The sequence below is a fragment of the Bos mutus genome, chromosome 3 (genome assembly GCF_027580195.1).
Source record: "Bos mutus isolate GX-2022 chromosome 3, NWIPB_WYAK_1.1, whole genome shotgun sequence".
Lineage (NCBI taxonomy): Eukaryota > Metazoa > Chordata > Mammalia > Artiodactyla > Bovidae > Bos > Bos mutus.
The window spans coordinates 105,804,231-105,817,809 of record NC_091619.1 but is presented as its reverse complement, the minus strand read 5'-3'; the positions used below and the strand labels follow the sequence as shown (position 1 = coordinate 105,817,809).

Genomic DNA, 13,579 nt, shown 5'->3' with positions numbered 1-13,579 from the left:
TGTACCAACCAGGAACTCACCATTCTCCCCATGATTCCTGTCCCCACTGTCTCAGCTTCCACTTCTGAGATGTACGCGGCATGCTCCTGTTTGACATATAGCAGCAGCATAATCCCAACCAGTCGGATGAGCTTCACCTGGCAGAGAGGCATGCGTTCAAGTCACGGCATTAATGGGGAGGTGAAAGGATAAGTGGACGGGAAGCTGGCTGTGAGAACTCCTATATCTCCTGCTCCACACCAGGAAACAGGGTAATTACCCGAGCAACTCACTGACCACACCCTGTGATAACCTCAGCAGCCTACAGGTGCCGAGACCTGAGAAACCTCTCCTAGAACTGAACATCACAGCATCAACAGGACTTCCTTCCTCCCTTCCTTTCTAGCTGGCTGTGTCATCACTGCTGTGAAGGGGCCTTCTCTAGTTGCTGCGAGGTGGGGGCTACTCGTTGTTGTGATGTGCGGGCTTCTCACTGCAGTGGTTCTATGGAGCACAGGCTCGAGAAATGCAGGCTTCCGTAGTTGTAGTGTGGCTCGTGGGCTTACTTGCCCCGAGGCACGTGGGATCTTCCCGGACCAGGGATTGAACCTGTGTCCTCTGCATTGGCAGGCAGAGTCTCAAGCTCTGGACCACCAGGGAAGGGACCACCACCCATTAGGGCTGGCTTTTGATGAAAGTCGCAGAAGTGAAAATTTGTCTTAGCATTTCCCTGCATGGCAACACAAAAGTCAGAAGGTCCCGGACTCCTCTCATACCTTTGCATATTTGGCATCTGGATGAAGAGCCTCTGATACAGCTTTAAACCACTCTTCCTCCTTTGGGGTATCGTGGAAGAAAAAGGCTTCCTTACTCAGATCAAGCTCCTGGAACCTATCAGGAAAAGCAACCAGTCAGGGAGTAGAGAAGGGTAACGTGCGAGATGGCACATTCTCAGATTGGTGAAGCTGTGTAAGGCCTACCTTTCTAGCTAAACTGCAGGACCCTCAAAGAGGAAGAAAACAAACACTCAGAGACAAAGGACTAAAGGTCCAGGAACTCACCAGGTACTTTCTCAAGCAGTGGCCCTTTTCGTCTTCATAATGAGCCTGAAGTACCTGGAAGAGTCTCCAGTCTTTACATCCGAGATCACTAGCTCACCTAAGCACCAGGCGGCAAATAGACTGAAACCTGCTGCTGCTGCTAAGTCGCTTCAGTGGTGTCTGACTCTATGCGACCCCATAGACAGCAGCCCACCAGGCTCCCCCGTCCCTGGGATTCTCCAGGCAAGAACACTGGAGTGGGTCGCCATTGCCTTCTCCAATGCATGAAAGTGAAAAGTGAAAGTGAAGTTGCTCAGTCGTGTCTGACTCTTAGCGACCCCATGGACTGCAGCCTACCAGGCTCCTTCGTCCATGGGATTTTCCAGGCAAGAGTACTGGAGTGGGGTGCCATTGCCTTCTCCAAGATTGAAACCTAGCTCTCTATAAATTCCAAATTCTAGTCCCTTTACATGTTACCACCCAGGCGTCTTTGCTTCTCCCTCCCCAACAACATTTGGTACAGTGGTAAGAAGACAGTAGGTGTGGGGAAAAAAAAAAAAAGACTGATGAATGGGGCCCTCCCTTTTAAAATATTTAATTATTTGGCTTGCCAGGTCTTAGTTGGGCTTCCCTTGTGGCTCAGCTGGTAAAGAATCCGCCTGGGAGACTTGGGTTGATCCCTGGGTTGGGAAGATCCCCTGCAGAAGGGAAAGACTGCCCACTCCAGTATTCTGGCTGGAGAATTCCAAGGACTGTAGAGTCCATGGGGTCACAAAGAGCTGGACACGACTGGTGACTTTCACTTTCACTTTCAGGTCTTAGTTGTGGCCCGAAGGATCTTCAAGGTGGCCTGCAGGATCCAGTCCTCTGACCAGGGATTGAACCTAGGCCCCCTGCATCGGGAGCACAGGGTCTTAGCCACTGGACCACCAAGGAAGTCCTTGGATGGGGCCTTTTTTTTTTTCCTTTTAACCTTCTTTCCCTCACAAAAGATATTTTTGCTTTGTAACCAACAAAGCATTGAATGTCTAAGTAATAAAATTCAGTTCAAGGTGCATGCTTTTAACACAGGGTTGCACTCAAAATTAACTATTAGCATTCCAGTGCCAAGCACATCACTTTAATAGTGCCAGAAATCTGTTTACTATGAGGAAGCACATAGAACAGAGGAGCAGCTGTTATTGAGCATATGCTCGTTTTTCAATCCCTTCACCTGCTGCGAAGTCTCAGTTACAGATTCATGCCCCCATCCCTTCAACCACAGCTACACATTCTGGAAAATGCAGAGACAACGAGAAGAGAAGCACTCACCCCACACAGTACACATCTGGGGCCTGGGTATCGTGGCTGAGCCAGGGCCGGAGGCACTCCTTGGGGGACTGTCCGTTCACATTGTACGTTCCTACAAAAAATCTGTTGCCAAAGACAATCAACTGGTCACTTGGGAGGACTATGGACATGACAGGGAGAGCACTGGATGCTGATTCTGGCAGGTTTCAGCCTCTCTGGGCTGGAATTTGAAGACTTAAGAAATGTCACAGCTGTCCTAGACAAGTGACTGTGGCACCAAGGGGTGACCTGCAGTCTGCCATGACATTTGTTGCTTTTGTGATAACTTCAGACAGTAGAGACCCACTTTGAACATTTCTACTTAGCTTTAATAGCAATTAGAGAGCCACAATCCACAAAATGACTATGTACTGTGCGTGCTACTGAAATGAAAAGAGAAGTATCCCGGCAACTACTTTTGGAAAGAAAGCAATACCAGTGTTCAGATAATTCACTGGGGTTTTTTCTGTTGTTCGATTTTTTTTTAAATTTTTTGGAGACTTTTTATTTTGTATTGGGGTATAGCCAATTAACAATGCTGTGATAGTTTCAGGTAAGCAGCAAGGGAACTCAGTCACACATATGCATACATCCATTCTCCCCCAACTCCCCTCCCATCCCGGCTGCCACATAACATGGAGCAGAGTTCCATGTGCCATACAGCAGGTCCTTGTGGGTTATCTGTTTTAAGTATAATAGTGTGTACATGTCCATCCCAAACTCCCTAAAACAACTCGTATCTTGATCTCTAGAAGCAACATGACTTTGTCTTATAGTCCCAGTGCAGTGATTTAAAAAGACCTGGCAAACCTGCACCCTTTATTCATGGAACTTTCAGTCATTTTGTCTAAAAAGATCACCAGTCACTAACTTCATGTGATTAATTTAAATTCAAACAACTTTCTTCAAAGGCCCCAAATGACCAAGAGATACATAGAGGCATAACCAAAAATCAAGATCTCTCTCCTCCTTCCACACAGGGCTATCTTCAAATATCTCTGCAACTGTTTGCTGCAAGTTGTGTCATTCCCACCACACCACACCTCCTACGATGCCTGGCCCGAAAAGGCACAGAATAAATGCCTGCCAAGGAAGAGTGAAAGGAATCACTCATTCAGAAAATGATGGGAGTGACTCTGTAGGGTACAGAGGAAGCTTCTGTTTCAGAGAGCTGAGCGATCACTTTGCTGTGGAAACAGTCTAAGATCCAGTGAGCTACCTGAAGTTCTGGATGTAGGTATAATCCTCTTCTTTCTGTATTAGATGTGATTTCACAATTGTATCTCGCAGTCCAAACTTCTGCATGGATAAAATGTGAGCCTTGTCTGATACCGTGATAGTGGAGGAGCGAACCATGTTGGTTATTTCAGATTTGGACTTGTTCTGTCTAGAAAAACAAACAAAACAAAAGTTTTTATAGAAAGTGTTTATCAGGGCTTCCCTGGTGGCTCAGTGGCAAAGAATCTGTCTGCCAATGCACGAGACCCCGATTTGATCCCCGATCCGGGAAGATCCTACATGCTGTGGAGCAACTAAGCCCATGTGCCTAAAAAAAACGGGGATTAAAAAAAAAAGAGAGAGAGAAAAAGTTTTTATCATATTTTTTTTGGCCACATCACACGACATGCAGGATCTTACTTCCCTGACCAGGGAATCGAACCCAAGCCCCCTGCAGTGAAGATGCAGAGTATTAACCACTGGACCACCAGGGAAGCCCCTTATATGCTGTTGATTATATACATTGGTCCAGAAATATTAACTTTATAGAATCTCAGACCAGAAGGAAACCTGGAAGATAATCTAATCTAACTCTTCATTTTTCAAATGAGAAAAATGAGACCTAGCACCGTGAATGACTCCTGAGGCTGGACAGTGGCAGACTGTGCATTAGAACTCAGTTTACACAGTGCTCTTTCTGGACTCTGGGTCTCACGTAACAAGACTCTACAACTGTCTAGATCTTTTGACTCAATAATTCTACTGGGTCTCTACTCCACAGGAATAATCTGTAATAAAAGAGAAAAGCAGTAAAATTTATATTTTATTATTATTTGTGTAGTTTTCATAGCCATACTAAAAATTATTCAAATGCCAACATTTAAGGTTAAAGAAAAATAAATATAAAGTTAAGGGAAATTTAACATATTTATATAAAAGAATCCTAATGCTCAAAAACCTTTTGTTGAAATTACTTAACGAACTAAGATATATAAAACACTTGAGACAATTTCTGACACTGAATAAATGCCATTTAAGTGCTTGATGGTCATGTATTAATACATACTAATACTGCTACTGCTAAGTCGCTTCAGTCGTGTCCGACTCTGTGCGACCCCATAGACGGCAGCCCACCAGGCTCCCCGGTCCCTGGGATTCTCCAGGCAAGAACACCAGAGTGGGTTGCCATTTCCTTCTCCAGTGCATGAAACTGAAAAGTAAAAGTGAAGTTGCTCAGTCGTGTCTGACTCTTAGCGACCCCATGGACTGCAGCCTACCAGGCTCCTCCATCCATGGGATTTTCCAGGCAAAAGTACTGGAGTGGGGTGCCATTGCCTTCTCCCACATACTAATAAAGGCTATGTAAAAATGCATCTATATGTATCAGGAAGACTCAAAAGTGAGTTGAGAATGATAGGTTTCAGTCAGTTCAGTTCAGTTCAGTTCAGTCGCTCAGTCATGTCAGACTCTTTGCGACCCCATGAATCACAGCACGCCAGGCCCCCCTGTCCATCACCAACTCCCGGAGTTCACTCAAACTCATGTCCATCGAGTTGGTGATGCCATCCAGCCATCTCATCCCCTGTCGTCCCCTTCTCCTCCTGCCCCCAAACCCTCCCAGCATCAGAGTCTTTTCCAATGAGTCAACTCTTCGCATGAGGTGGCCAAAGTACTGGAGTTTCAGCTTTAGCATCATTCCTTCCAAAGAAATCCCAGGGCTGATCTCCTTCAGAATGGACTGGTTGGATCTCCTTGCAGTCCAAGGGACTCTCAAGAGTCTTCTCCAACACCACAGTTCAAAAGCATCAATTCTTCGGCGCTCAGCTTTCTTCACAGTCCAACTCTCACATCCATACATGACCACTGGAAAAACCATAGCCTTGACTAGATGGACCTTTGTTGGCAAAGTAATGTCTCTGCTTTTCAATATGCTATCTAGGTTGGTCATAACTTTCCTTCTAAGGAGTAAGCGTCTTTTAATTTCATGGCTGCAGTCACCATCTGCAGTGATTTTGGAGCCCCAAAAAATAAAGTCTGACACTGTTTCCACTGTTTCCCCATCTATTTCCCATGAAGTGATGGGACCAGATGCCATGATCTTCGTTTTCTGAATGTTGAGCTTTAAGCCAACTCTTTCACTCTCCTCATTCACTTTTATCAAGAGGCTTTTTAGTTCCTCTTCACTTTCTGCCATAAGGGTGGTGTCATCTGCATAGCTGAGGTTATTGATATTTCTCCTGGCAATCCTGATTCCAGCTTGTGCTTCTTCCAGCCCAGCGTTTCTCATGATGTACTCTGCTGCTGCTGCTGCTAAGTCACTTCAGTCGTGTCCGACTCTGTGCGACCCCATAGACGGCAGCCCACCAGGCTCCCCCATCCCTGGGGTTCTCCAGGCAAGAACACTGGAGTGGGTTGCCATTTCCTTCTCCAATGCATGAAAGTGAAAAGTGAAAGTGAAGTCGCTCAGTCGTGTCCGACTCTTAACGACCCCATGGACTGCCGCCTACCAGGCTCCTCCGTCCATGGGATTTTCCAGGCAAGAGTACTGGAGTCCGGTGCCATTGCCTTCTCCAATGTACTCTGCATAGAAGTTAAATAAGCAGGGTGACAGTATACAGCCTTGACGTACTCCTTTTCCTATATGGAACCAGTCTGTAGTTCCATGTCCAGTTCTAACTGTTGCTTCCTGACCTGCATACATATTTCTCAAGAGACAGGTCAGGTGGTCTGGTATTCCCATCTCTTTCAGAATTTTCCCACAGTTTATTGTGATCCACACAGTCAAAGGCTTTGGCATAGTCAATAAAGCAGAAATAGATGTTTTTCTGGAATTCTCTTGCTTTTTCCATGATCCAGCGGATATTGGCAATTTGATCTCTGGTTCCTCTGCCTTTTCTAAAACCAGCTTGAACATCTGGAAGTTCGTGGTTCATGTATTGCTGAAGCCTGGCTTGGAGAATTTTAAGCATTACTTTACTAGCATGTGAGATGAGTGCAATTGTGCAGTAGTTTGAGCATTATTTGGCATTGCTTTTCTTTGGGATTGGAATGAAAACTGACCTTTTCCAGTCCTGTGGCCACTGCTGAGTTTTCCAAATTTGCTGGCATATTGAGTGCAGCACTTTCACAGCATCATCTTTCAGGATTTGAAATAGCTCAACTGGAATTCCATCACCTCCACTAGCTTTGTTCGTAGTGATGCTTTCTAAGGCCCACTTGACTTCACGTTCCAGGATGTCTGGCTCTAGGTGAGTGATCACGCAGGGATCGTTCATTGCTATTTAGGTGCATAATTTAAGTGAAAGTGTTAGTAGCTAAGCTGTGTCCGACTCCTTGTGACCCCATGCACTGTAGTGCACCAGGTTCCTCTGTCCATGGGCTTCTCCAGGCAAGAGTACTGGAGTGGGTTGCCATTCCTTTCTCCAGAGGATCTTCCCAACCCAGGGATGGAAGCCAGGTCTCCTGCATTGCAGGCAGATTCTTTACTGTCTCAGCCAGCTGGGAAGCCAGACACATGGAAGCTTTTATCTTGACCAGATGATTCCAGCTATGGTCAGTAGGGGGAACTGGAGTATACACTAAATATAATGGCATTAGAAAAAAGAAAAGAGTAAATAAAAACGAGGGGAAAAGAAGTATCTTCAGAGTGAAGAAACTTCTAAAAAACGAGGAGGAGAAATCAAATGTTTCTAATCTGCATTTCCAAGGTAGGCTTAGACTTCAGTTTCGAACCCTAGGTCTGCCGCCTGCTAGCTCTGGGTCGTAGGTGAGTTATGTAACATCTCTTCTTCACCTGTTTCCCTACTTGTGAAACAGAGCAAATAATGGTACCTACCTCTTAGGTTAAGGGAAGATAATCCGTGTAAGTGTATGATGTATGGCACATTACACAGTAAATGCTCAATAAAAGTCTAACATGTCCGAGGCCACCGACTGTGGGACAACATACATTATGCACAGTAGTGGCCTCAGCTCTTCAGTGAGGAAAACCGCGGCCCCAAGAGGCACAAGTGAAGGGAGAGCTGTGTTACCTTGAGAGCGAGTTTTCTGGTTTATTCTGACCCCAGGAGCTTTGGTCCACAGGCAAGCCCTTCCCATTTGGTCTCAGCTCGTCAGAGGAAGAACCACCTGTGGGGAGAGGGAAGGAACGAAAACACATACATGCTTTCATATGGGGTCCCCAACCTCTGGGGTCTAATGCCTGATGACTGAAGTGGAGCTGATGTAATGATAATAGAAATAAAGTGCACAATAAATGCAATGCACTTGCCTCATCAGGGGGTGGGGAGAAACCACCTCCCCACCCCCGGCCCTTGGAAAAACTGTCTTCCATGAAATTGGTCCCTGGTGCCAAAAGGTTAGGGACTGCTGCTCTACCATGCAGACCACAGCTGCTCAAACTTCGGTCTGGGAATGACTGGTACTTTACATATTGCTTGAAGGCACAGGCAAGGCCTACCAGTGTCTGTATGAAGCTCCCACAGAGCAGGGCCAGGACGGGGGCAGGGGGTGGGCACGGTGGTGGCGGGAGGTATTTCATCCAGATGTCTTTACTGCTGAAAACACAACTCTCCCGACTAGTCTGACCCGCTTTTCTTGGAGATGGAATGCATTACAGAAGGAACAAAGCTAAGAAATCTGCAGACCTAAGTTGTATCATCAGCTCTGCTGTTTTTTAATCTTTTGACTTTGGGCAACCATCTAATGTCCCCTGATCTCAGTAATCTGACCTGTCCTGCCTTCCTCACAGGTTTATTGTGGGGATCAAATAGCTGGCGTGTGAGTAAGCACTTTGAAAGCCACACAATATATCATGAAATATAATGTAGTGACGTTATTACCATTTACTGTGAGTGAGACTTCAGCTTCAAGGACAGAGAAGGCAAGGGTGAGAGAAGTAAAACCGGGAGGGCCTAAGTGCTCTAGAACATGAGTAGTCCCTGTCATTGTCAACAAACTGCCCTGAAAACCAAGGAGCCCGAGGACTTGCAACAAAGAAATATTTTGGGAAAGCTATCAAACCAAGAGAAACCAGAAAAGGAAAATTCATCTGCCAATTTCTTGCTTCTTTGTTCCTTAAAAGCCAGATTCCTTGTCAACAGGGAACTGCATGAAGAGGCCATAGAGAGATGCTGCTTCGATACACAAGGTACATGGAGCACTGTGGGCGTGAAGCATCACTAAGGAATTCTGCTCTGAAGACTATTACTAAACATGGATTTGTCAACCATGCATTCACAGCAATGGGAGGAAAAAAAAACAACTTTGGAGTTGAGAAAGAAAACACAGTCATTCGCAACATGAAAATAATTACATTTCAATGCCTCTAATCAATCACCAAGGGCTTTCAATTCTGCTTCCTAAATTGCATCTCAAGTCAATATATTCTCCAATATCTCTCTACTAGTTTAGGTTACCAACAATTCCTTGGAACTAGCTGAGAGAGACCTCAATTAATCTCCCTGCCTCCTCTCTCACCCCACCCTCTCTAATCTAATCTCCACACTGTGGCCAGAGGATTTTTTGAAAATCTGATAATATAACACCTTTAAAAAGCTCCCCATTGGATAAATCCAAACCCCTTAACACAGCTGCCAAGTGTCTTCTCAGTCTGGCTCCTGCCCACCTCTCCAGCCATATCGCTCACCACAGCCCCCTAGCTCCTTGAAAGCTGTAGTCCCAGTATACTAAAGTTACTGCAGTTATACAACGATGCCATCGGAAGCAGACTTCCTTCTTCCTCACTCTGCTTTACACGGCTGACTCCTACTCATCCTGGGGCCAGGAGCTAGCAAACAACCTTTTCTGTAAATAGCCAGAGGGTTAATGTCCTGGCTGCAGGCCTCACAGTCTCTGCCACTGTTCAACTCTGCCATTAGAGTGTTAAAGCAGCTATAAGCATGGCAGTATTCCAATAAAACTTTATGGTCACTGAAGTTTACATACTGCATTATTTGCACATGTCGCAAAATATTAGTTTCTTTTAGTTCTTTTCAAACATTTAAAAATGTAGAAACTATTCTTAGTTCATGGGCTGTATCCCAAAGCAGGCAGCAGGCAGCTCTGGCCCAGGGGACTGTAGTTAGCCAACCCCTGGTGTACGGCACATCTTAGAGGCCATTTCTTCTAAGAAGCCTTCTCCAACTCCTCCCAGACCGGTTCAGATGCTCTGACAGGGATGTTCCCATAGTTCCCTGTACTTCTCCTGTCATAGCCCTGATGGCTGTGTGTCATCTCCCCATTAGCCTGTAAGCTTCCAGAGGACAAGACTGTGCTTAGTACTAATCTCATTTGATATCAAATCTTATATATATGTATTCATTTTTTTTCAATTGGATGCTATTCCCATTAAAATGTAAGCTGTATGAGATAAGGACTTTGCCATCTTTATGCTACTTTCCAGGGACTTGGAGCAGTAAAGGTACTCAACGTATTAAATGTAAGCATTAGGAAACTTAAGTTGAAGTCTAGCTCCACCATCATCTTTCTGTGTTACTTCCTCTCTTTGGGTCTACTTCATCTATAAAGTTAAAAAAAAAGAAAAACTCATAGAGCTTCATGACATGCAAAGGCAAACTTAAGAATGACACTTAGGCTCTTTCTGCATGTCAGTGCTTTCTGAGGACTCCGTCAGGCTATCTTTCAGGGAACAAGTGGTTTGTCCCTGTGGACTCTACTTCCATCCAGAGCAGGCAGTGTACAGACTGGGAAACCACCTTGCTGACCTGTATCTTGTCGATCCCTCCACCCAATATCTCTCTCAGGACTCAGTCCAGCAAGAACTGGAACGTCACCATTCATGACTTCATGTATGGAAACTTTAAGGCACTGTTGGGGGAATTTCCAGCCACAGGGCAGCCTTCTCGGAATCTCTTCTCTCCTGAATCTGGCACGGAAGTCGGCTGTCAGCAGCTCTTTACCAAGTTCACCATCACACAGCCCATGGTTCCCTCTCTGGCCACAGCTTCCTGCCCTTCCTCTTCTCCTGCTTCCCTACTCCCTCTCTGCTCTTTTTCCAACCTCAGACCTCCAATCCCTTGTCACTCAACCTAACAGATGACATCTGGATTGTTTTCCTCTTTCCATGTTCCCAAAGTCCTATAAATCCTCTCTCCTAAATATTTTTATACCCGACCGTCTCCCCATCCCTACTGCCATGCCTTAGTTTAGGCCCTTAATATGCCTGGAAAGCACACTCAGTGATTTCCCTGCCGCCATTCTCATCCCCTCCAGTGGATTCTGCCAGCTGCTAGAAGAAAATGCAGGTCTGAGCAGGTCTTTATTAAGCAGGGCTTAATAACTTCTAACACCTTCGTAACAAAACCCAAAGCTCTAAGTACTACATACAAGAACCTTTATAATTAGCCCCAGACTAACTCTCCAGACCCATCTTCCACACCCCCTGACTCAAACCATTCCTTTCGGGACTTCCCTCGTGGTCTAGCGGTTAAAATCCATTCATCAATGCAGGGGACACAGGTTCAGTCTCTGGTCTGGGAAGATTCTACATGCTGCGAGGCAACAAGGCCCATGTGCCACAACTACAGAAGCCTGTGTGCCTAGAGCCTGCGCTCTGCAACAAGAGAAGCCACTGCAGTGAGAAGCCCGTGCACTTACAAGGAAGTTACATCTGCTCGCCTCAACTAGAAAAAGCCTGTGCTCAGCAACAGAGATGCAGCACAACCATAAATAAACAAATAATTCTTAAAAAAAGATTTGTGAATAAACAGAGATTTTAAAACAAACACTTCTTTCTCACCCCAGTAATCCAGTCACACCAAAACCATTTACCTTTTTAAGGGTAACCCAGTGGTTAGGACTCTGCGCTTTCACTGCCGAGGGTGGTGGGTGACATTTATCGTTTTAAATGTTGCCTCCAACCCACCCCTGATCCTTGGTATAGCTTAACCACCCCTCAAACACACCTTCATGTGAAGGGGAAGTCCCTCAGTCGTGTCCGACTCAGTGACCCCGTGGACTGTACCCCATCAGGCTTCTCCGTCCATGGGATTCTCTAGGCAAGAATACTGGAGTGGATTACCATTTCCTTCTCCAGGGGATCTTCCTGACCCAGGGATCGAACCCGGGTCTCCCGCATTGCAGGCAGACGCTTTAACCTCTGAGCCACCAGGGAAGCCCATCACACCTTCATGTGGCAAACTTCAAACTCAGCTCAGGAGTTATCTCCTTTGAAAAGCCCTCTGGGGCCCTCTCCTCCTTACATATCTAGTGCTCACCTCTAAGGCATTTATTTATCACAAAAGAATTGTAACCACCTTTAACTCTTTTCATCCATCTTTTTTCTTTAGCTAGATCTCCGCTTCTGGGAGAGAGGGCAATGGCACCCCACTCCAGTACTCTTGCCTGGAAAATCCACTGGACGGAGGAGCATAGTAGGCTGCAGTCCATGGGGTTGTAAAGAGTCAGACATGACTGAGCGACTTCACTTTCACTTTCATGCACTGGAGAAGGAAATAGCAACCCACTTCAGTGTTCTTGCCTGGAGAATCCCAGAGACGGCAGAGCCTGGTGGGCTGCCATCTATGGGGTCACACAGAGTCAGACACGACTGAAGCGGCTTAGCAGCAGCAAAAGCAGCAGCTTCTGGGAGCAGGGACTGATGTTTTTCCTCCGTGGCCCCGAGCCTACCATGCATGCATGCTATGCATGCTAAGTCACTTTAGTAATGTCTTTGTGACCCCATGGAATGCAGCCTGCCAAGCTCCTCTGTCCATGAGATTTCCCAGGCAAGAATACTGGAGTGGGTTGCCATTTCCTTCTCCAGGAGATCTTCCAGACCTGGGGACTGAACCCTCTTATGCTGCATCTGGGACACCCCTATCCCGGCCTGCCACAACATATGAAATGTACCAGGCAGTCAGTAAATACTGAACAAACAGCCACAGGGCAAGGGTTAAGATCAAAGTAATTTCTGGGTGTTTTTTTTCTGAGTGCTTTCTGATGGTCCTTTCATACCTACAATTGAAACCCTGTCCAAGTAAGAACCTCCTAGTAGGTAAATCAAGAGATAACTGCAGCTTGACCTAGATGTGCAGAACTACCATTTTTCATGTGAATTCTGTGCACTGCTCATATTACAGACACTACACCCCTCTCACACGCCTGCCTAAATAGCTAACACTGCTCCTGGGGGCACCTTTTTTGGCCCAACCAGCAGTATCAGTTCAGTGCAGTCACTCAGTCTGTCTGACTCTTTGCAACCCCATGGACTGCAGCACACCAGGCTTCCCTGTCCATCACCAACACCCGGAACTTACTCAAACTCATGTCCACTGAGTCAGTGACGCCATCCAACCATCTCATCCTCTGTCGTCCCCTTCTCCTCCCATCTTTAACCTTTCCCAGCACCAGGGTCTTTTCTAGTGAGTCAGTTCTTCACATCAGGTGGCCAAAGTATTGGAACTTCAGCTTCAGCATCAGTCCTTCCAATGAATATTCAGGACTGATGTCCTTTAGGATGGACTGATTGGATCTCCTTGCAGCCCAAGGGACTCTCAAGAGTCTTCTCCAACATCACGGTTCAAAAGCATCAGTTCTTCAGTGCTCAGCTTTCTTTATGGTCCAACTGTCACATCCATACGTGACTACTGGAAAAACCACAGCTTTGACTATATAAACCTTTGTTAGCAAAGTAATGTCTCTGCTTTTTAATCAGCTGTCTAGGTCAGTCATAGCTTTTCTTCCAAGGAACAAGCGTCTTTTAATTTCAAGGCTGCAGTCACCATCTGCAGTGATTTTGGAGCCCCCCCAAAATAAAGTCTCTCACTGTTTCCATCGTTTCCCCATCTATTTGCCATGAAGTGACTGGACTGGATGCCATGATCTTAGTTTTCTGAATGCTGAGCTTTAAGCCAACTTTTTTACAATCCTCGTTCACTTTCATCAAGAGACTCTTTAGCTTCATCACTCACCTAGAGCCAGACATCCTGGAATGTGAAGTCAAGTGGGCCTTAGGAAGCACCACTAAGAACAAACTAGTGGAGGTGATGGAA

General features: G+C 46.0%; 1 protein-coding gene across 5 annotated transcripts in view; it reads right to left on the bottom strand.

Moving 5' to 3' along the window:
* INPP5B (inositol polyphosphate-5-phosphatase B) overlaps positions 1 to 13,579 on the bottom strand; it is a 54,747-nt gene that overhangs the window by 18,893 nt on the left and 22,275 nt on the right. For all 5 annotated transcript variants that reach the window (XM_070368390.1, XM_070368389.1, XM_070368391.1 and 2 more), the window contains 5 exons: positions 7,598 to 7,694; positions 3,568 to 3,735; positions 2,331 to 2,432; positions 756 to 870; positions 21 to 137 (listed from right to left, as the gene is read on the bottom strand). In XM_070368390.1, the coding sequence (XP_070224491.1) occupies positions 21 to 137; positions 756 to 870; positions 2,331 to 2,432; positions 3,568 to 3,735; positions 7,598 to 7,694 (599 nt within the window). The remainder of the gene's footprint in view (positions 1 to 20; positions 138 to 755; positions 871 to 2,330; positions 2,433 to 3,567; positions 3,736 to 7,597; positions 7,695 to 13,579) is intronic.